General features: G+C 44.4%; 1 protein-coding gene across 1 annotated transcript in view; it reads left to right on the top strand.

The window, feature by feature from the left end:
- Nucleotides 1-213: 213 nt before the first annotated feature.
- The window catches only part of LOC145419047 (uncharacterized), a gene marked incomplete at its 3' end in the record, with an annotated part of 39,750 nt that continues 16,110 nt past the window's right edge, over nt 214-23,853 (top strand). Inside the window, exon 1 of the mRNA XM_080287292.1 lies at nt 214-406. Coding sequence (XP_080143418.1) covers nt 214-406 — 193 coding nt within the window. The remainder of the gene's footprint in view (nt 407-23,853) is intronic.

The raw sequence follows: 23,853 nt of genomic DNA, 5'->3' as shown, positions 1-23,853 counted from the left end.
GTTTTGTGTGTGGGTCGACAGAACACAAAAGATCCAGTATTTTTATGTGACCTGTAGTCCTACTGTGGTTTAGAGGGCTTAGGGTGGAGGGTGATATAAGAGAACATAGCAATATAAATGTGTAAAGAGTAGATAGATGGAAGGGGGGAGGCGAGAGAGGGGAACCTCAGTGAGGCAGATGAACTTGAAGGAGTACCCCCAGGGAACGGAATGATGGGATCCGAGGAGTCGGATGCAAATGAAAGAAATCACATTCAGTACGTGAATGACGGCGTTTGCCTATTGAACGGTGGGAGTCTCGAGTGGGAGTGTGTTGAGGAACGCTGCGAAGGGCTTGTTGAAGTGAGGGTGAGGGAGCCAGAGTACGCCTTCGACTCAGCTGGGTTGTCAGATGAGCGAACAGAGGGTGAGGAGTGGTGGGGATAGGGGATGAGAAAGAGGGGGGGGGAGTAGGAAATGTGTGAGAGGCTAAAGTTAGATAGGAAGGACAGGGGAACTGTGTGTGTGTGTGTGTGTGTGTGTGTGTGTGTGTGTGTGTGTGTATGTGTGTGTGTGTGTATGTGTGTGTGTGTGTGTGTGTGTGTGTGTGTGTGTGTGTCAGTATGCAAGTGAGTGAGTGACTTATTTAGTTGCGACGATAAAAAAGGGATTTGAAAGAATATGGTGATAGCTGGTAGGGGATGTACGGTGTGAAAAAGGAAGAAGAACGTGGTGACTGGGGCTGGCCTTTTATAGATAGCTAGGCGTGAGAGGAGAGGTGCGAGATAGAGTTGTGCGAGGGTGTGAGATGGAGTTGGATGGGGTAGGGGGGTGGGGGGAGTGAAGTGGTATGGGAGAGGCTGTTCCATGAATCACTGATGAGCTCTGGGACCCTGATGCACCCCGCACCCCCATCTCCCACCCCACCCCAAACCCCGGCCCTGCTCACACGATATCGCCTTCACTCAGTTACCCCGCCAATCAGACACACAGGTGCTCCATCCGTCAGCTGAGGTATTTGCATGTTGTCAGTCAGTCACCTGTCTCAAGCTACCCAGGTGTTCTCACATTTAATTATTCGGCGCAGGCAGTTGCCCGGGTCGTTAGTCAGTTGAACAATCCTGTCTCCTACACTCATGTCAAGTCAGTTGGTTACTCGCTCACTGACATATGTTCGCCTCATAAATTAGAAATGGGGACCGACAGAGTGTCAGCTGCTCTAAAGTTTGTTTTTTTAGTTCGTATCCGACACTAGATTTCTGTGTGTCATGTAATATCGTCTGGCTTTATGGAGAGTGAAATGTTTAAGTCATTAGCCGTGATGTAAGTGTAAATCTATACAGTTTTTAACTCCTGGATGATGAATGATTTCCCTGTGATGAATAAAATCGTCTCACCGTATCCAAAGTAAAGTAATACATCTGTAGCTTTCATTTAAGAGTGATTCAGTGAGACATTCGCTTAAATACAAACGCCCCTCACTCTAATCTGGCATTTTAATTTGACTCCCTGTTACTCAGACCTACAGATATTCAGTAAATTAACCGCTTAGACAGGGAAGTGCTTTGTCTTTCTGCTGTAGCGCTTCTATGCGCAGTTATTTAGCCAGTCATATAATCAGTAATCAGTACACACGCACTCGCTTGTGTGTGTGTAATTCACCGGGTCGGTCAGGATCACTTGATGGTCGTGATGGTCAGCTTTTACCCTCCCGGAAGGGAGCTAAGAGCTCATATAGTCCGATCTAAGGGCAAGGCTGTGACCTTCACACACGCACACACCCGTCCCCTTGCTCAAGGGGGACAGTAACCACCCACTTCGCCAGTGAAACTTTTCGCAACCTGAGCGAAGCGCGAACTCCCGTCCACCAGTTGGCAAGCGGGAACGTTACCACTGCACCAGCGAGCGGTCGTGTGTGTGTGTGTGTGTGTGTGTGTGTGTGTGTGTGAGAGAGAGAGAGAGAGAGAGAGAGAGAGAGAGGAGGGGGGGAGGATACATGTGAAAAGTTTGAATTATTGAACGAAGCATTAAAATGTAAATTACGTGAAATTGAAGACTCATAAATTTGTAAAAGTTAAAGAAGCGTTAAATGGGCAGAAAGTTAGGAAAAGAGGAAAGAATATGGGTAGAAAGAGGACAAATGGAAATCAGAAAGTAGAAGGGAAAATCAGTATAGAGATAGGGGGAAAAAATCAGCAGCATAAATACCGGTACGTAATGTGTGAATCACTAACGAGAATTATGCATCGAGAATAATTAGTGGAAAATTTAATGCAGGAAGTTTAGAGGAAATAGAATCAAAGAACATTAAACTGGGAACAGACACAATAATATCAAGCGAAGTTATATCTGAGTGGGGAAAATGTTTTGAGTGATAGGAAAGTGTGTAACTGGAAGGTGTTTACAATCGAATGAAAAAATAACTATTAAAGTAAGTAATTGTAGAACAGAAGAAGAAAAATTGGGCTTTTAGGTAGTAGTGGTACTTTTGGGGCACCGGAAGAAGAGGAAGGGGAGGAAGCAACATAGGTACTCATAAACAAACTGGAAATAAAAGAGACAAGCAATAACCGAAAGGAGCGAGTCGGCGGGAATGAGTGCAATGAGAAAAAGGCTAAGAAATGTTAATGGAGCAATTAGCTGTGAAATACTATCTCTAATTAGATGTGAGAGACTGGCAAAGTACCCTGGGCGAGAGTAAGAAACTGCAGTGGTCTGATACTGCGAGAATATTAATGAGAACAGTCGCCGTAAAAGTTAATCCTTTGAGAGTGGAAACAAAAGTACTCTATTCCTGCTAACGCCTCTTTATTCCCCCTATATATTCTCTCTCTCTCTCTCTCTCTCTCTCTCTCTCTCTCTCTCTCTCTCTCTCTCTCTCTCTCTAACTTGAGTGTCTGTATTATCATTCAAGATTGTTAAATTTTAGTGAAGGGAGTGATGGATTATTTTAAAGACGACCGGAAGGAAATGGAGAAAAAGAAGGTTAGGATATCAAGTGTAATGCTCGTGGCTTAGGAGACGCTTAGCACATTTTTATTGGCGATTTATTTTGCATATTACCTTTTTTATAATCCCAAACGTTACTGAGGCGAACTCTGTCAGTACTAGAAATATAATGCATAACAAAAATTAAAGTGAAAATCAGAGTGTAATGTCAATTCACTGAGAGGACTAAGCATCAAAGCTTCCAGTGCTAAACTATCGGCCTGGGAGTTAAAGGCGTGTACAGTTGTGTGGGCGTTTGGGTACATAAGGTAAACAAGCGGGAGCAGCAGTGAAATAGACATTATCGCGTTGTTAATGGTAATGGAGAATCTCTAACCCTTTCAAGTAGGAAGGCCCGTCTCCAAAGCTGAGTAATATCGTATACTGGTGGCAGGGCAGAAGACCAACATTATTTTGTGGCATGAAGTGAGGGGGATACTGACCGGGCCCTATTGAAAACTCATCGGAATAAATTTTTTCAGATGATCAAAAAAACTTTTGGTCATTGATCAAATCCAGTCTTATTACAATAGAAACTACTGTTCTAGATAGACAAATAGATGGCTGAATAAACAGATGGGGATTTTTAAGATGTTGCAAGGGAATATACAGTAGTAGGCCTACTCCTGGGAAAAAAAAAAACAGCACATGGAACATATGAAAATTTCCCATTAAATCTTAAAGTATACAACATTTTGGGGCTTTGTTAGTACCCTAGCGACGACATCCGTGTAGTAGTACGGAATTATTCGGAGACGAATCCCTTAACCAGATATAATTATAAACCATGCGTTGGTGCTTATTCAGAACTTTATGGTTAAAAGAGCCAAAGAAAACTGAGATGAGAAACTGGAGAAGGTTTACTCCAATTAATTTTCCCATACCCATGAAGGTGGCAAGACGGGTGAGAGTGACTTGATGGAGGGACAAGAAGCCACCTAGCGCGGAGGGAGGATCGCTAGACTGACGGACTCTACAGTTTGTGGTCGTTTCAGGTAATAAGAACATAAGAACATAAGAAGAGAGGATAACTGCAGTAGGCCGGTTGGCCCATGCTAGGCAGCTCCTAGAAGAGTAACTGAACTACTAGAATGAGATAAGGATAGCAAAGAAGAAGGCTCTCCCCCGCCCTCCAAACCCTCCAGCCGAAGCCGGCAGGAAAAAGTCAGAAAGAACACCACGCCGTATAGAAAAACTGGCGTGGACATTTTACAGGAAAGTGTGAAAGGAGAATAGAGACTATCACAGTGTAACCTGAAAATGGCGTGTCCTTTGTTTGGGTGCCTCAGAGTGCAAGTGTAAATGGGTGGGTTTGTGTCTGATGCCAGTTTATAAGGTTTGTGGCTGTTTTCATAATGGTCTCAGCATCGTGGTGCAAGACTGCTATGTATTGACGCAGTTTCTTGGTTTCTTCAAAACACTATTCAGTTTGTTGCTGCTCCTTCTTTTCTTCTTCACATCAAACCTGGCACAGTTGTTCCATGGACGTGTACCCCTCACACATTTTTTTCCCTCAGGCCTCATTGAAGAGTGTTATGGAGTCAAAAGTCAAACCAGTCATACACACATATTTATGGAAATGTGGCGCCGTAGTGCAGCAACTTTTACCAGGAATGATTGGACGAGATGTTTTTTTTCAGACCTTCCTGCCTTCCATAGAGAATGTTGGCAGTCTTAATTAAGTTTTGTTTTCACTGCCGTGATAACTATACATCAGTTAGGGTATAGGCTTTTGATGATAACTGATGTGGTTACAGTTTTACATGTACATGAAATGAAAATTATCCTAGTCTCTTGATACTGAATGAATCAACCCCGAACTGTTTTATTGTAATTCTCTGTCCCTACTAAACACACGATCTCACTAAGTGCCTATGTCCCCAGAGAACGAAGTGAAATTTATTATTATTATTATTATTATTATTGTTGTTTTTGTTGTTGTTGTTATTAGCATTTATTTGTATTTATTATTTTTTTTAACCTCTGCCAACGAAGTTGAGCGGAGGCTACGTATTCACCCGTTTCTGTATGTTTGTATACAGGATAGGCTTTGCTTAAAAAGTTGTAATCGGATTTCAGTGAAACCTGGAGCATAGGTGGGCAACGGGTCAAGGAAGATTTGGTAAGCTTTTGAAGTGGATTCGGATGCAGGAATGAGTAATAAACTTTTTAAGCGTTGACAGAGGTTTGCGCTCTCTGAGCCTGTGTAATAGGGAAGATGAAGACCGTAGAGTAAGCCGACTGTGTGAGACCTTTAAAATATTCTTCTGGTAGAAAAGGGAAATTACAGGCGTAAATCATACGCTTAAATTGGCGTTGGCATGTTTCCCTTGAGTGCTATTCAAACTTTTATTTGTATTTACACAGGTCAGAGGAGACTTCTCGTAGTTAAGTGGTTAAATAAAAAGTGTACTGCGGACGTTGGCATTCCTGAGGCCAGATATTAGTAGGTACAGTGGACGCAGCCTGCAGTGTATTTGATTCCGATAAGCAGCTTTAATTATTGCCCTATTGGTTACGCTGGCGGGGAGCGGGAAGGAGTAGGAGTGGAGGATTGGGGTGGATGGGGAGGAAGATGAGGGAGGAGACTAGTCGAGGTAACGGAGAGAAGAGCAAGAACAGAGGCGGGAGGAGACGGGGAAAAGGAGAGGAGGGAGGTAGGGGAAGAAGGAGACTAGATAAACGTAACGGAGAGAGGAGGGAGGAATCTAAAGGAGAAGTGAAGAGATCCACTGAAAACTGAGAGAGAGTGGAGGAGACGAGGAGATTGTGGAGGAAGGAGACTGACTGGAAGAAGAACGGAGGGAGTGGAGGGATCTCACGATGAGGAAGGGTTTTGTGGAGGGATAGTGAAGAGGACAGTGGGTATAGGGAGGAGGGAGAGGCAAAGGGAGGTAGTAGGGTGGAAGAAGGATAGAAGAGACAGAATGGAAGGAGAGCGAGGAGATAGGATGGAGGGGACGAAGGGAAAAGGAAATAATATGGGTGGCGTATACTGGGAGAAAAAGGAGGGGAAGAATTTGAAAAGGAATGAAGCTAGCTGAGAAGGGTGAGTGGAGGAGGTAGAAAGGAAGACAGAGAGTGAATTAATGTATGATATTTATGATATAGTGAAAGAGTTTATATTTACCCTGGTGTACGGTAGTTATATACAGTGTATATATATATATATATATATATATATATATATATATATATATATATATATATATATATATATATATATATATATATATATATATATCGTTTGTGTGTGTGTGTGTGTGTGTGAGAGAGAGAGAGAGAGAGAGAGAGAGAGAGAGAGAGAGAGAGAGAGAGAGAGGCCGTGTACCTTGAAAGTATTATTACCGTACTTGTTTGTTTAATTTTTAAACTTTTTGATGTCTGTACTATAGGTCTTGATGTCGCTAATGAAACTATTGTTAATGAAGTTTTCAAGCGTATTTTTTTCAATTACAAAGGCTGGGCTGAATAACAATGAAAGCCTTTTATCCCTGCGAATCCTTTATTCTTTGTCTCCCACCCCCACCCCACTCGCTTGTCTCAGGTGAGCTTGGACGTAGGTGCATGTAAATTGGGTTTTGTTCTGTAGGGGGGGGGGCTTTGTTTGTCTCTCTCCTCTCCCTCCCAGTTTTCGCCACGTGTTCTTACCTTTCCAACCTATCGAACCCTTCATCACCTCCCCCTCTTCCTCCGCTCTCAGTCTTTCCCGTACCCCTACATACCCACCCATCACTATCCCGTCTTCCCCAGTCCTCCATTTCTCTCTGGCCCCCTCCTTCCCTTCCTCTTTCCTTCCTGTCTGATCCCTCCCACCTCCTGCCATCCATCTCTGCCCTCCCTCCTCCCTCCCAAACACTGCGCTTCCCCTCTTTCCTACCACATCCCCCCTCCCAGTTCCAATTTACATCCCTCCTGCCTCTATTCCCTCTTCCCACCTTTGCTTCCCACCAGATTCCCAAACCACCACCATTTAGTCGTCCCATCTCCCCCAGCCCTCCCTTCTCACTCCACAATTACCTCCCAGATCTCCCCATGCCTCTTTTCTCCCTACACGCATACCTTCTGCACATCCCTCCCCACCACCACCACCACAGTGTCTCCTTCTTCAGCCCTCCATGTCTCCCGTATCCCTTAACTTCTGTCACCACTCTGTCCCTACCTATATTCCCCAGCCTGCCGTCTTTTCACACCCGCACTTCTACCTCCCCCTCTCAGTTTTCTCTCCTCCCCCCCTCTCTACGTCCGCTCACCACCCCTCGTTGCTTCCCTCCAGGTGAGCCATTGTAGCGAGTCACCTGGGGGTCGCTAATTGCATCCCCACAGATAACGACACAGGTGCAGACTGAGGAAAAGGTACTGTTACGCTTCCTGTTAGCGGTGACTGTACAAGACAGTTATTGTGTGCATTAGTTCTTTCCCGTCGTTTGTTCACGTCCATGCGAAGAATAGAAGAAAATCGTCTGGCATTGAGGAAAGAATAACAAGACGTCTCAGGCCTCAGGCGGTTAATCTCATGTATGTTTCCGATGCAAACTATATGCCGGTAATGAACAGATAAAAATAACACGCAGGACAACAACTGGGTGTAGGACGCAGATAATAAATAAACAAAAATCTATCGCTGAGGAATAAGTGCTACGAAGTCTCATACACCTATACTAGAAAGCCTTTTTTTTTTCCCCCTCCCCTCCGTAACTGATACGCAGCCCGCCCATTGCCTGCTGCGTGACGAGAGGCGCAATTAAGTGTTCACCAGAGATTTCACCTCTTCTGCGTCACACCTTCCTCTGCTGGCTAATATTCCTAAGCAGAGAGACATCAGATATTTGTCTTTGTCCATAGATGATGCACTTTGATATGATACGTCAGGGAGTAAAGTGGCGGGCATGCCTTAAGTGTAAAGTAGACCCAGTGCAATGGTATTAGAACTTTTGTACCTGGGTGTACTTGATTGGGGACCTGGTGTATGACTTAAGTTAGTATTAACCCTTTAACCATCAGAAGGCTTTATTAGGTTGAATAAAATCGTTTGGCGTTGGTGAAAAGTAAAAGGCGTCGTCGCACTGAAAGGGTTTAGTGGAGGATGCTTTACCCCTCCGTCATTAGAGCTCCTTCCATACCTGAATTAAACTGATGGGGACAAGCATAGAATTTACTAGGCGTTGTCGTGCTGAAGGGGCTAGTAAGTTGAAACATGATTGCAGCTTAGTGCAACAATGGCATCTGGAAGTCGATGCCGCTGTCCTCGAAAAGTTTGCGGCTTCTAAGTATATTTTCTTGTAAAGTTTGACTCAGAGATGCTTGAGGTGGTGTGAGGTAGGAAAATAAAGGAACAAGGCGTGATTATAATGAAGACACTAAAGGCAAAAGTGTTTCTAAATTGTCAGTGATCCAGAGAAAATAGAATTCTGTAGGCAAACTGATAAATCTGAGTATACAGTAAATATTTTAGGCGATTAATAATGAAATTGTAACACCTGAAGTAGAAACTACAGAAATGAAGGTGGGAAAAAAATGTTAAAGTGAAGGGGATGAGAGGGAGGAGTAGTAACATCCTCAGGTAGGAAAGAAGTCAGTGATGATGATGATGGTGATCAGGCAAAATAATGGAGCATTGTTTATGAGAAAGCAGAAATTCCTCCCTCTCTGTCTGCCGCCGCCATTGGAGCAACGAGTTGTTGGTGGTGGGTGTGACAGTAGGCGTGAGGGGAAGGGGATGGAACACAGGCAGAGGTGTGGCTGACGTAGGGAAAAAATATTTGGAAGGAGTCTGTGCCCTTCGGGAGACCTGTGACAGTGTGTTTGTGTTGAGTGGAGACATGTTGGCAGAAAAAAGTACAAAGTTGCATCTTGCCACTGCTCTACAAGACTTCATGAAAATTTCAGATTGAGGTGTGACACCAGCGACAGTACCCCAGGAGCTACATGTTGCACCAGTACGAAATCTGATGGTGTATCTGGAATCATGTTCTTATCAGTGTGGGCACGACAGTATCTCCCCATTCCTCAACACGGTGTATCTGAAGATAGTGCGACATCAAAGCAGATCAGTGATACGGTGTTGTCAGTGCATTGTGTGTGTGTGTGTGTGTGTGTGTGTGTGTGTGTGTGTGTGTGTGTGTGTGTGTGTGTGTGTGTGTGTGTGTGTATTCTCTCAGCTTCAGTTGGTTTAAAAGGAAAACAATTCTCTGGTCTGTGTCGCAGCTTGAGCCAGACTTTTATGTATTTTTCCGCAGGGGGGGAAGAAAGCGACCTTGTGAATTCCTTTTCCATTTAACGACAGGGAGCTAGTTTTCGTCTCGATTTCTGTTATATATATATATATATATATATATATATATATACACACACACACACACTATATGGTATAGTGACTCTACCATCAGGCGTCATCTGGTTAAATGGTTACCACTCTTCGTAGCAAGTGGTTTCCTGGGGGTACAGGAAGCCATTACGCCCGTCACTCAGTGTCGAATCACATAGAGAGAGAGAGAGAGAGAGAGAGAGAGAGAGAGAGAGAGAGAGAGAGAGAGAGAGAATGAGAGCGAGCAGTACATAGTGTAACTGGATGATGGACTCCCCCACCTGCCACAGAATACATAACATACATGAGATAATCTTAGTTATTTGAATAGTAGATCGGTGAGGAAGCAACTCTATGAAGTCTCCTGTTGCAGCGAGATTCTGGCTCACGCATCTCTTCAGTTCGATGTCGTGTTTTGTCAGTGTTGCTACCCCCAGACAGTTATATTCGGCTTCAGATAGACTTTTAGATTTGAAAAAAATTACATATTGCCTTCACTCACCCCTTCACTTCAAGAGGTCTTCCAAAGCTGAAGGAAATCGTCTGGAGGCAGCAAGAAAGAATCAACAAAACGCGCCACCAGGTTGAAGGGATTATCACACTTATTGTTATCTTATCCACTGCGACCTTCGTTAATTCTAATTTCCAGAACAGTTATTGCATTCTCGAAGTAAGTCTAAAGTAATCTAAATCCTTTATTATAGTCATACGTTTATAATTACATTCCCTTATCATGTATCGGCTAATGTAATGTTTTGAGTTCAGGCCATGAAGACTTCCTCTTCACCCCTCATGGTGTAATTAATTACAGTAATCATTATCAACCATTATCCTTATCATTAATTTGCATCTAATGAAACTGTCACATCCCACTCAGTCATCTCTCATCTACAGTTATCCATTTCATTTGGTTGGGTAATTGTCTTGGTTTTCTCCATTTCCCCACGTTGATGGAAGAGAACGGCCTAAGATCAATGCCTATCGACAGCTTAAGGCTCATGACGTCAGAGGGTCAATTTTGCTGAGCCCCAGTCTTATCCTGGAGAACTCTGGCAGTAATCCACCCAAAACCCCAGTGGTGCTGCAGGATGAACGGGGACAAAGGGAAACAAATGTGCAGAAGTTTGTGCGGCCCGTGAAATAGCCTGAATTCTTTCGTTCAAGAGGTGGACGTGGACCATCGACAACCTCCCCCAAAATAAATAAATAATTTGACAATAATAATAATAATAATAATAATTTGATAATATGTGACATGCTGAAGAGGTATGCACTCTTGTGATGGCACAACTGTTACCGCGAACCACAGCTGTCTGATTATGCAAGAGTTCCTCACGTCCCTCCCTATCCCCCGAAGGGAGCGTGGTGGACTGTGGGAGAATGGCAACTCAGCCTTCAGTAGACACAGTTCACATTTCAAGTGAACCTGGAGGAACAACAACAACAACAGTAGCAGTGTCATTGTTCTTGTGATGTCCACTAATCTTCGTCTTATTTGCTATTGTATTTTCCCACACGCTATCTAGTCTATACTTCTACATCCCCTGCTTTTTGTTCATTTGAGCTGTTGCCCTGCAAGAGGTGGATTAGTATTACTTCACACATGTCATTTCCTGTTCGGTCCATGTCCGCTAATCTTCCATTGATTTGGTTTTCTGTTTTTACATTCGCTATATGTTACTTCCGCGTCATTTCCCTTTCCTTTATCAGAGTATTCCCACCCACACGTAGCCCACCCTCCCCCTCGCTGCAGCTCGCCGCCTTCCCCTACCCCTTCCCACCCTACCCACGCCTACCACCCTCTTTTCTCCTTCCCTTTCCCCCCTTTTCCCTCTCACACATTCCACCCTGTCATTCTGCCTTTATCAACCTCCACCACCCTACATTTCTCTCATGAATTTCCTTTTAAGTTACCCCATTATTTCCTCGTTTTTCCCTTTATTAGTCTGTTATCTTTATTACCCTCCGTCCCACACACACGTTACAGTAGTACCGTAATAATATCCTGATCATTCTCTTGCTTGCCATGGCTTTCCCTCCCCTGATTTAGATTTTAACCCATTTTACGCTTCACATAATGATATTTTCCCCTAAATATAATCGTTAACAGATAGTCAGGGTAAAATTCCAGTACAGGGCCAGGGAACACCACCTAGAAAGACTACTATTCACCAGCAGAATATCTCTGGTTTAAACGCATTTTTCTCCCTCTCCATTATCACCCTCATATGCACCTCCAAGTAGGTCTCTGCCACACTTACAACTTTCCCTCCCATCATCATCGCTATATTTTCTTATCAACCTTTCGTCGGGGCCTCTCGCGCGAACGAGTTGTGGGTACATTGCTATAAAGATGGCCAGAATAAGAAAACAATCTTACGCTGGATCTTGTTTGGGTCTCTGATGACTTGCTTAGTTACCTCTCTTACACTCCTCCGTCCTTAGTTGTCTGTTTTACTCTCCTGTGTCTTTCTTCCACCTGTCTTTATATTTCCCACGCATTTTCCGCTCTTTTTGTGTCTCTCCTCACTGTCCCGGACTTCTGTATATGTTTCTAGTTTTCTCATGATAATTTAACCTTCAGTACGCTTACGTTTTTCAGTTTATTCTTGCTATTACCAACTGTATTCAGCTTAGGAGAGACCATTGGTAGTAAAGGGGTTATTACAACAGCACCCACAGAGCGAGAGCGGATTTTATTGTGATGGACATGTTTCTCGTGTGTGTGTGTGTGTGTGTGTGTGTGTGTGTGTGTGTGTGTGTGTCTTTTTCTCCAGTCTCTCCTCCATCAGTCTCCCTTTTCCCCGTTTCTCTTCCCTCTCTATCTTCCGTCTCTTCGCGTCTCATTAATTTCATTTCTGTTTTTGTTTCTTCGATTTCTTCGTCCCTTTCCGCCCATCTCCTTTACGTGTGTCTCGCCTCTCAGTCTTCTTCAGCTTGTCTTTTCATCTCTAAGTGTTCGCTTCCATCTCCCCTTTCATCTCCTTCTTGCATCGCTGTGTGCTTCGATCTCATTGTATATCTCCTTCCATATCTGCTTTTCCTTCTTCCATTTGTCTGTCTTTCTCTCTTCAGTCTCTCTGTCTCTCTTATTTCCATTTGTCTTTCTTTCTCCGGCCTCTCATTTCTCCCTCTTTTACGTTCCCTCATTCCGTCTCTGTCTTTCCTTCCATCTTTTTATCTATATTACTATATTCTCTTGTCTTCATGTCTTTCCTACTATCTGTTTCTCCATCTCTCCTTCCATCTTTCAACCATCTCTTTATTTTTCAATCGTCCCTTCTCCAGCCCTTCTCTTTGTATACTGTATGTCCTATTTTCGTCTTTTTCTGACTAATTCCATCTCTCTTTCTTTTTTCATTTCGTCGTGTATTTCTTTTTCTCTATCATCCGTATCATCTTGCCTCCCTCCCCCTGCCTCGTAACAAGGCAAAATTAGTTATAAAATTATCTGTTTCCTTTCTTCCATATCTGTCTCACTCTTCTTTTCTCCTTCTGTCCAGCTCATTCTTTCTTTTCTACCTCTCTCACCATCTTTCCTTCTTCCACGTCTCTTTCCATTTCTCTGTTCTTCCTTCCTCCATTCTCGTTTTCAGTCCTCTCCTCCTTCCACATCTCTTTCCGTCTCACTTTCACTCCATCCTCTTTTTCATCCCCCGCCGCCTTCAGCATCTCTCTCTCTCTCTCTCTCTCTCTCTCTCTCTCTCTCTCTCTCTCTCTCTCTCTCTCTCTCTCTCTCTCTCTCTCTCTCTCTCTCCCCCCCCCCCGTGTCTCTCAGGGGCTTGGGAAGACACATCGCCCTCTTCCATCTGGCCAGCTGACAGCCTTATTTTATCCCGTCCTTACCGCCCTATCTTCATCACTCCCTTCATCATCCACTTTATGTGTGTCTCTTTCCATGTCTACACCTGTCTCCCTGTTTTCCTCCCTCCCTTTGTCACCTTATCAGCACCTGTCTCGGTCTTTTTCATTCCCTGTGTCACCTTACCAGCACCTATCTCCCTCTCTCTACTCCCCTCACTTCCTTTATTTCCCTTTCTCCACTTCTCTGTTTACACCTCTCTCTCCTTGTCTACACCTTCCCCCTTTCTATCGCCACTACAGCTCTCTTTTATTGCTGTCTGTCGGTTATCTCATATGCACTTCATTTTCCTCTGTTATCTTCTCACACCCTTTATCACCGTATGTACGCCTGCCTCCTTTCTATCAGCATATCAGTTTTCTCATTATTTTTCAGGTCCTTCGTATAATATCCAACACTCGCCTTTTATAATGAGCTGCGTCAGTCTGTTTATTCCCAGAGACCAAGTTGAGGGCCGTAGGAGGCTGAGCCAGAATGGCAGGTTTCTGTTTGTCCATTAATCTGCCCTTTCGTTTATTCGCTGGAGCTCTATAAGCCGCACTTATGGACCGACCTTGACGAATTAGGTGTCAGATGAAGCTTTTCCAGCTGACAGTGTGCCCTTCTCTTAGTGGTCGACACGCTCAGGTCAATCTCAAGGTTACAGTGACCATAAAACAAGGCCAGGCAGCAAAATTCTGTTTTTACAGGATAATAGGTAAAAATGGGAAAAACATTCCAATTGTAGTAATTGTTGTCTACATTGCAGTTCTGAAATAAACCACTGGATATTAACAATATTTTACAAACTTGAGATACTTGCCTGTGTCGCTGCCTCGTTAGATGATGTGGAAAGTGACAACAAGGTCATGTTAATCCTTTATATGCTGAAGAATTAATTGGCACCTTAGTATTTCCAAGTGAAAGGATCACATAGTCGTAGAGTGATTTTATAAACCTGAGAACTGCACACTACAAAGAATCTCCCTCACATGGCAAGGATCATGCGAGACTTCGTCTTCGGGACCCTAGCGAGGCAACACACAACTGATATACCTTTAATTTCCGTATCTCCACCTTAGTCTTACCGTTCATCACTTCAGATGTCTTCATTCACCCTTTATCATTGTAGTATGTCAGTTTTTTTCTCTGCATTGTATATGTCTTTCTTATACCATCCTTTTAAAACCTGTCTCACGTCCAATCAGTGCCTCATCCTTCTTATGTACACTCCCTTCATACGCCTGTTATCGCATTTTTTTTTTTTATATAGCCTACTGCTCCTGTCTACACACCCTTGTTAACCTTGTCTGCACTGTGCCCTTATAACTCTCCCTCTGTTCATGCCATCCAGTTACTTTTTCATGCATTGCAAGACGACAGTTGCATGAGAGTGGCGGCGTGCTCACCAGCTTCTTCGTGGAGAAACTTAAATCGTTCACCTCCCATCCCATATGCAATACCTTCGTACATAAAAAGTTCATTTTCACTGGGTATTCTCCTCACTTATCCCCATCATCCATCACCTTCCCAGTCTGTCCTGCCCACGCCACTCCACCCACACCACCCTTTACTGTCGCGTCAAAAAGAAAAGTCATCCGTTTATATCTTTGGATCCTGTTGCCTTGACAGAACTGAATTGCTGCACACGCCTTCAAGCCCTTGGTTCTTTCCATTGAAAAATATAAAATAAAAAAATAAAGCTGGACCCGATTCAGCATAAAACAACCTTAGTGGAACTCTTGAACTTGAATTGATTTAAGAGGACTTGAAATATTTATTTATTTAGATTCCGTTGCGATAGATGAGGGTGCCCACAGTCCACTCACTCGTGCTAGTGCTGCTTACAGGTGACTCTACACTGAGTGACCTGCTAAACGGTTTCCTATAAACTAGGAAATCATTTACGACGTTGGTTGGTAACCATAGAACGTAATGACGCCTGGTGGTTTAGTTGATTAAGGTGCTCCTACCGGATAGAACCCGTAAGGGTTTGTATCCGAGAGAAGGCTGGAGATTATTATCTAGATAATAGGCTGGTCACCCTCGCCTTATATCTTGGTACTGAGTAGCCTAGCACAGGGGTACTGCGCTCTTGAGGGGACGATAAAGGGTTGGAAGATGGATGGATGATGAGTCTGTTACCACTCAGCGTTGTCAGTGAAGGTCAAGCAGGAAGGAGTATAATACGGCAAAGTGTTGCATTGGCTTATACATGGTGTCAAAGTTGTCGTACGTGTTTCAGCCATGAGCCAAGTAACAATGATGATTAGCAGAACGACAAAACAAGAGAAAGAAAAAACAGTAAAGTTAAATATTGTAGAGCCTACTTAGTTCCAGATTAATTCAGGTCAGGTGCGGATGGCAATTATGTGAAATTGACTCCTTAATGATGCACAACTGAACGCAGTGGACCTGCACTAACAAAATTGGTCCTGTTGGCAATCATGAAACTGTATAAAATTCCCAAACACGCCCACATTGTCTCGTAAGATTTGCCCACACCAACAGAAACATCGCGGAGAAAATTTTTGTTGACACTTGGGATAAAATCTGTCATCATTGTTGGCAACAAAGGCAGACCTATGAATACAGCAGTGTGTGTGTGTGTGTGTGTGTGTGTGTGTGTGTGTGTGTGTGTGTGTGTGTGTGTGTGTGTGTGTGTGTTAGGGGATGGACTTACTGCCGTCACATTCAACACCACTGCCACAAGCGTGTCATCTGCCAGCATGAGAGTGAAACATTTTCTTCTCTCAGCCTTGTTCTCAGTCACTAGCATTTGGTACATTTTCACTTTCTTGTTCGTGACGGAAGTGTCACGGTGGATAAGACGCCTTACTATACCTTCATTACTGTGGTCGCATCCTTAGAGGTTACTGGAGATTTGCTATAAAAAAAAAAAACAGCAAATCAAAGTAGAGGTAGCTATCTCAACCTAGCGTTTTAATTACCACAAGTATTCACACACACACACACACACACACACACACACACACACACACACACACACACACACACACACACACACACACACACACTAATACTAAGGAATACTAAGGAAAATACATCGCTGTGAAAGACATGCTACGAAGTCTTCATTGCCCACGAGAATGTCATGTTATATATTCAGTGTGTTTTTCTCCATTGGTTCAACAGGTTGCTTTGTTTTATTTATTTGTCCCATTCTTGCCTCGCTGTTTTTCGTTGCCTTTGGTCTAGAGAAAATAAAAGAGATTAACAGAGTAGCAGATTGTGGGCGGAGGCGTGGGAGGGAGAGGAAGAAACCAGGGTGAAAGTGGGACATGAGAAACGAGAAAAGAAGGAAAGGAAAAATGCATAGAGGAAAAAAGAGAAGAGGGAAGAGGGGGAGAGAATAGAGAGGGAGAGAGAGAAAGGAGGTAACTTGGGCAGGAGGGGTTGAAATGAAATTGGGAAAACAAGAGAAAAGAGAGAGAGGCGGAGAGAGTTGGAAGAGAAAAAGTGGAATGGAGAGAGACGGAGGGATAAACAAGAAAGATGAGAGAGAGAGAGAGAGAGTGTGTGTGAGGGAGAGGGGAAAGAGGGGGAATTATCAGATCTTCCTCTGACGCCTCCAGCTGCCCTCGTCAGCACCTCCCCTCTGGTTCCTTCCTTTATTGAGTTATCATCCTTTATTTCATTCCAGCCTTTATTAACCCCACCCTTTACACTGCCACACAAGGGGGTTAGAAAAATCGGCCACATTCTGTTGTCTTTTGTGCTTCTCAACAGTTTTGTCTTTTACTCCAGACATACGCCAGAAGCTTTGAATTTACTGCATGGTGAGAGATGGAAGGGAGTTCTTTTTTTGAGGAGAAGAGAACCACAGTAAAATGTTGGAAAAAAGGAATTAGTGGGGTTGTAATAATTGTCTTTTTTGGACTTTCCATTACAACACTGAAATATTGATGTGAGTACTAGTCTCTCACAACCTCTGCCTTTCCTGTGTTTATCAAGAAGCTTTAATTGTATTTTGTTTATACCTGAGTGGCAATTCACATTTGTTTCCAGTAGGACTCTGTCTCTAATACGATTTTGGTGTTCAGAGTTAGAAAGACATTTATTTCTGTTGACAAGCTTCCTCAAATCATCAGGCAGAAGCATCATCAGTAGGTCACTTGTCACCTGTCCTAATGTGGTTCCCAACCCTTATGGAGGTTTGGTTCCCGGATGAACGTCACAGAATGACACCAAGGTGTAATGTACAAAAGAATTCGCTATGGAAAAGGTGTTAGGAAATCTCAAGAGTCACATATAATATGGGCCAAAACCTTATGACATCTAACCTTCAATCCGATGACCTAACAGTAATGAGGGGGAAGTGAAGACTAAAGCTCACCCTTTCAATCAGGAAAGGTTGCTTCCTAAATGAATACAATTGCTTGTCGGTATCCACACTATAATGAACCCCTTCAATACGATGTCTACTAGATTTAATTATTGCAACTACCAGGAGATTTTATTCAACTTATGACATCTCAAAACTCTTCACCTTAAGTGGAACTGCCGAGACAGACAAAGAAAGAGACAGACGGAAGCAGAGACTAACAGAGAGACAGAGGCACAGGCAGAGGAAGATTTAGAGAGAGAGAGACTGGATCAGTTACAAGGACATGGAAAACTGAGGAGAGGAAATCAGGTAAGGAGAAGGGTAGAAAGACCGAGAGAGAGACTGAGACAGAGAGAAGGAGGCAGAGACAGAGAACATGATGCAGAGGTGAGTGCATGCAACTGAATGAGGTAAACGTGAGAGGATGCGAGGTTTGGAAGTGGAGGAAATGGAACGATTCTTTCAGTCCAAAATGGAAGAGGCTGAAAGAGTGCGCACATATTCATTCACGCAAACACTGATACAAGCACTGATCAGCGCATGCACGCACACTAATACACGCAGGGACTGATACACACACGCACGAATAGGCATTGATACACACAGGCACTGATACACACAGGCACTGATACACGCAGGCACTAATAGGCACTGATACACACAGGCACTGATACACACAGGCACTGATACACACAGGCACTGATACACACAGGCACTGATACACACAGGCACTGATACACACAGGCACTAATAGGCACTGATACACACAGGCACTAATAGGCACTGATACACACAGGCACTGATACACACAGGCACTGATACACACAGGCACTAATAGGCACTGATACACACAGGCACTGATACACACAGGCACTGATACACGCAGGCACTGATACACGCAGGCACTGATACACACAGGCACTAATAGGCACTGATACACACAGGCACTGATACACACAGGCACTGATACACACAGGCACTGATACACGCAGGCACTGATACACGCAGGCACTGATACACACAGGCACTAATAGGCACTGATACACACAGGCACTGATACACACAGGCACTGATACACACAGGCACTGATACACGCAGGCACTAATAGGCACTGATACACACAGGCACTGATACACACAGGCACTAATAGGCATTGATACACACAGGCACTGATACACACAGGCACTGATACACGCAGGCACTAATAGGCACTGATACACACAGGCACTGATACACACAGGCACTGATACACGCAGGCACTAATAGGCACTGATACACACAGGCACTGATACACACAGGCACTGATACACACAGGCACTGATACACACAGGCACTGATACACGCAGGCACTAATAGGCATTGATACACACAGGCACTGATACACACAGGCACTGATACACACAGGCACTGATACACACAGGCACTGATACACACAGGCACTGATACACACAGGCACTAATAGGCATTGATACACACAGGCACTGATACACACAGGCACTAATAGGCATTGATACACACAGGCACTGATACACACAGGCACTGATACACACAGGCACTGATACACACTGGCACTGATACACACAGGCACTGATACACACAGGCACTGATACACACAGGCACTGATACACACAGGCACTGATACACACAGGCACTGATACACACAGGCACTGATACACACAGGCACTGATACACACAGGCACTGATACACACAGGCACTGATACACACTGGCACTGATACACACAGGCACTGATACACACAGGCACTGATACACACAGGCACTAATAGGTATTGATACACACAGGCCTAATAGGCTCAGGTTGCGAAAAGTTTCACTGACGAAGTGGGTGGTTACTGTCCCCCTTGAGCAAGGGGACGGGGGTGTGTGCGTGTGTGAAGGTCACAGCCTTGCCCATAGATCGGACTATATGAGCTCTCAGCTCCCTTCCGGGAGGGTAAAATGCTGACGATCACGACCATCATGTGATCCTGACCGACCCGGTGAATTACACACACACACACACACACACACACAGTACAGGGAACCTCTACAAATGGTAAGAAGCAGACAAGAAACATTCAGATATTATGGATCTACAGTAAGAAGTGTGAACGTCGGGGGTAGGGTTGCGAGAGGCAGACCGAAAAAGACCTGAGACGAGGTCATAGAGTGTGACCTCAGGGATAAGGGACTGAATAGGGAGGCTGCCAGAGATCAAGCAGCGTGGAGAGCCATCATGTGACTAAGGCCGACGCATGCAAGCTTATTGGAGCTTTTATAAAAGATACGATACGATCACAGTACAAAGCAACTGATTAAACAGGAAATAACTTAGTGTAGAATCCGAATGCAGTATAGATATTGCTGGGAAATAAGCCAGGAAAGATGTGATAAACTGTAGATTAGCGGGAAAGAATGGAAAACACAATCCACTGAGTGTCCACATATAGAGCCACATGGAAATTTATATTAGACCACCGCCATTAAGAAATAAAAGGACCTTTGAACATGAGGCAACGTAAGAACAAGAGAGAGAGAAAAAAACGAAAGGATAATGAACAGTATAAAGATTCGTCAAAGTTACATAAGGGTCCCCTTTATTTTGTGGGAATTTTCTTTATTGCAAGCCCCGCCTCCAATGCGGCGTCTACCTGTCTGCCTCTACCCATTTAAAACCCCCATGCCCAGTCAGCGACCCTCAGTGTCGCTCTTGGTGTGTTGGGGTGTACATCTGCTTCGGTTAGGCCATGGCGCCAGGCCGTCTACCTGTTCATCCGCTTCTCGCTGCCACACCAGCGAATCAGACAGCGATCACGGCCTTAGTTACCAAATGTTGTAGGTGGGGTGTAGACGCGCGCCGCCCAGCTTCGTGGTTCCTGGCTGTCTGGTTACGCACACCAGTCTCGCGTCGTGGCAAGTGAGGAACATTTCCTTGTGTTTCGCTGAGGTGGGGGATGGAGAGAGGATTACTGAGGGGAGCATGTGGAGTTAAAAGGAAAGACAGACTGACAAATGAGGAAGTGAAGGGGCGTTGTGGTGCGGATATGGATGTGACAGAAAGCGTTAGGAGAAATACACAGTTGGGGTGTGAGCTAGAGGGGAGGGTTGTTGAGGTGGGAGGGGGGAGGGCACTACTGCTTACGAGATGGAAGCGTCGGTGTAGTGTTAAAAGGTGATGTAAGGTAGTGATGGTGGTGGTGGTGATGATGACAGATGATGATGCCAGCAATGTGTTAAGGGATGATGATGTGTGGTGATGATGACGATGACGATGATGATGGTGATGACGATGATGATGTCTGAGCTTCGACCCAACGAAGTACTTTGCACTGTATTGTTGCTACCGTCAGATCAGTTCATTCAGCTTAGGACAGTTCTCATATGCTAGATACTGAAGGCTCTATTTAATCCCACCAGCTCGAAAACTCTCTCTCTCTCTCTCTCATACTTAGAGACGATTTTATTCATTTTATTAGAGTGAGAGGGAGAGAGAGAGAAGTCCCAAGCTACACAAGCATTAAGAACAACGATAGGGTGGGAGCTAACGCATTAACCAGCGAGAGAAAGAGAGCAAAGGAAAAAAAAGAGCTAGAAAGGTAGGCGGCAGTGTGGGGTGTGAGCTTACTCTCTTAAGGAGAAAAGTTAACAGCCAGAAATGATGTGCGCGGAACAAGGGTGAAAAGTAGGAAAAGAGTGAGAGAAAAAGGCAGCCAAGAAGAGAGAGAGAGGAGGTAATTAGGCTGTCTTTAATTATATTCTTGTTACAACCAAACGATTTTATTGAGGTTTAAGGGAGACGTCTGGTAATAAATTGCTTCATGAAACGATTGCAAGAATATTGGAATGAAATAGCGAGGAAAGAGAAGGCAAAAGGATTATTTATGAAGTCGGTAAAGCAATCAATGTTTCAGTAAAAGACATATAGGTAATCATGCATAAAAACAAAAGACAGGGAAGTACGACAAATGAAAGCTTCGTGTAAAAATAGCCATGAATATTCGCTTCATAACTACAGAGACGAAATGTAAGAAGTCCAGCAATAGTGTGCAAAGAAGGCCCATCAGTCTTAAGGTGTGATGAAGAAAAATTAAAGGAAGGATGACAAGGGGGAGTAGGAAGAAAATGGAACGCAGGGAGGTGTTAATGCTGAAAAAATGAGGAGTCTGGAAGTCAGAAGAAGGGTGGATTTAACAAGGGTGAACTGAGATAGGAACTGATTTGTACATGGATTTCGAAATTAGCTCTCTCTCTCTCTCTCTCTCTCTCTCTCTCTCTCTCTCTCTCTCTCTCCATAACTGTCACGGCCGAGGCTACAATAACAGAAACTTACCTCATCACTCAGGTTTATGACAACAACAGCAACATCAATAACAACAACAGTAGCCTAAATTTCAGTCAGTATCGTACAAACACCACAACTACCAACTACAACATCAAGAACAAGAACAACGACAACTACAACATCAAGAACAAGAACAACGACAACTACAACATCAAGAACAAAGACAAGAATAAACATAACAGCATCGACAACAACCGGAAAGAGTAATCATATAAACCATTTTGCAAACTCATTAATTATTATAACTTTTTTTCAACATTGCAGACATTTAAATAATCATATAAACTCCACCATGCACAATCAATCACATCTTTCACAACCATAACTATTGCGACTATCACAATCACAGCTACAGGACAACAATCTCATCTACTCTCATCTACCATACTGTTTCTGACACTATTACCATGGAAATTCCGTCTACCACAATAGCAACCATTCACTACCACAACCTCAGTTACTAAGCTTATCACAGTCACATCTACTAAACCCTTCCAGTTCCAGCTACCACAACAGTCTCACGTACCACAGTAGCAACCCCCCACCACCACAGCCACATCATCAGCTTTCCGAACGGACGACAAATCAAACAAGCAACAGCAAAAGCCACACCTACCACACCAACCACACCCATCACCACCACAACCACCACGAAAATAACCACAACAACCACACCTACCACCACCACGATAACCACTACCACCACATGCACGTACCTACCAATACCACCACAACAAAGACAACTACCATCATCTCCACAAGCAAAACTACCACCACAGCTACCACAAGCATCACAAACACCACGGTAACTGCAACAACCAAGACCACCACAACCACCAGAACTATCTCCAACACAACCACCGCAACCACTATCACCACCTCTACAACTACCACCACGAAAACCACTACCACCACCAGCACCACAACCGCCATAACTATCACCACAACACTGGCCGCACCACAACCTGTCGCAGTCCCATGCCACATAAAGGAACACGTTTGCATAAATTCTTAAGTCCAGAGAAATTCCCAAGCGGTGCATCCTCTCCCTCCCCCCTCCATCTTTCCAATTTCCCTCCCTCCCCCTCCCTCTCAGTCTCTCTACCTACCATCCCTCCTTCCCTCCATCCCACCCTCCAGTTTCTCCTCCTCCTTCCTTTCGTCCCCTAATTATGTGCGCATTCCTCCCTCCACCTCACCCTCCTTCCTCCATCTCTCCAGTTTCCCACCCGTCCTCTATTCCTTTCACTGTCCCTCTCTTTCTACCTTCCTGTCTGTCTGTAATCCCTTCCTCCTTCCCTCCCTTTCTCCCTCCCTTCCTCCCATCCTCCCATCCTCTCTTCCTTTTCCCCTTAGCCTCTCCAAATACCTTCTCCCATCAGTACCTCCTGTATGTCGGCCTACCATCCCACCCTCCATCCTTGCTCTCCTGTCTATCCTCATATCTTCAATTTCCCCTCCTCCTGCTTACGTTTCTCACTCCACCCCTGCATATCTCCCTCTCTCCCACTCACCATCCCTCTCTCTTTACCTCCTCGCCTACCTTCAACCCCCTATCCCTTGTCCCCCTCTTCCTCCCTCTCACTCAGCCCACTCTATCTGTTTCTTTCCCTCCTCTCCTCCCCTCCTAGCAAGCTATCTTTCCTGCTTCTCTCCCTATCCCCCTCCCTGTCGGTTGTCTTCCTTCCCTCCCTCCTTTTCTTCCTCACTTATCTCTCTCTCCCTCTGTTTACCTTCTCTTGTTCCTAGACAATCTTTTTCCTCCCTCTCTCCCTTCATAAAGTCATTCCTTTCTTACCTACTTCCTTTCTTCCTTTCACCTATCTCCAGCGCTGCCTGCCCCCATTTCTTTATCCTTCCTTCTTTCCTTCCTTTTTTCCGTCCGACTTCCGTCCTTTCATCCTTCCAGCCTTCCTTCCTTCCTTCCTGCCTTCCTTACTTCATTCATTCATTCCTAGTTTTCTTCCTTCCTTCAGTCCCTCCTTCCTTTCTTTCTTTCGTCTCTTCTTCCTGGGAATTTGTATGTCTCTTCCCTCCTCCTTAACTCAA

This window comes from Coenobita brevimanus, chromosome 117 (genome assembly GCF_032717465.1).
Source record: "Coenobita brevimanus isolate Jiangsu-jjx chromosome 117, ASM3271746v2, whole genome shotgun sequence".
NCBI lineage: Eukaryota > Metazoa > Arthropoda > Malacostraca > Decapoda > Coenobitidae > Coenobita > Coenobita brevimanus.
The sequence above is the reverse complement of the archived record's forward strand: the minus strand, read 5'-3'. Positions and strand labels throughout refer to the sequence as shown.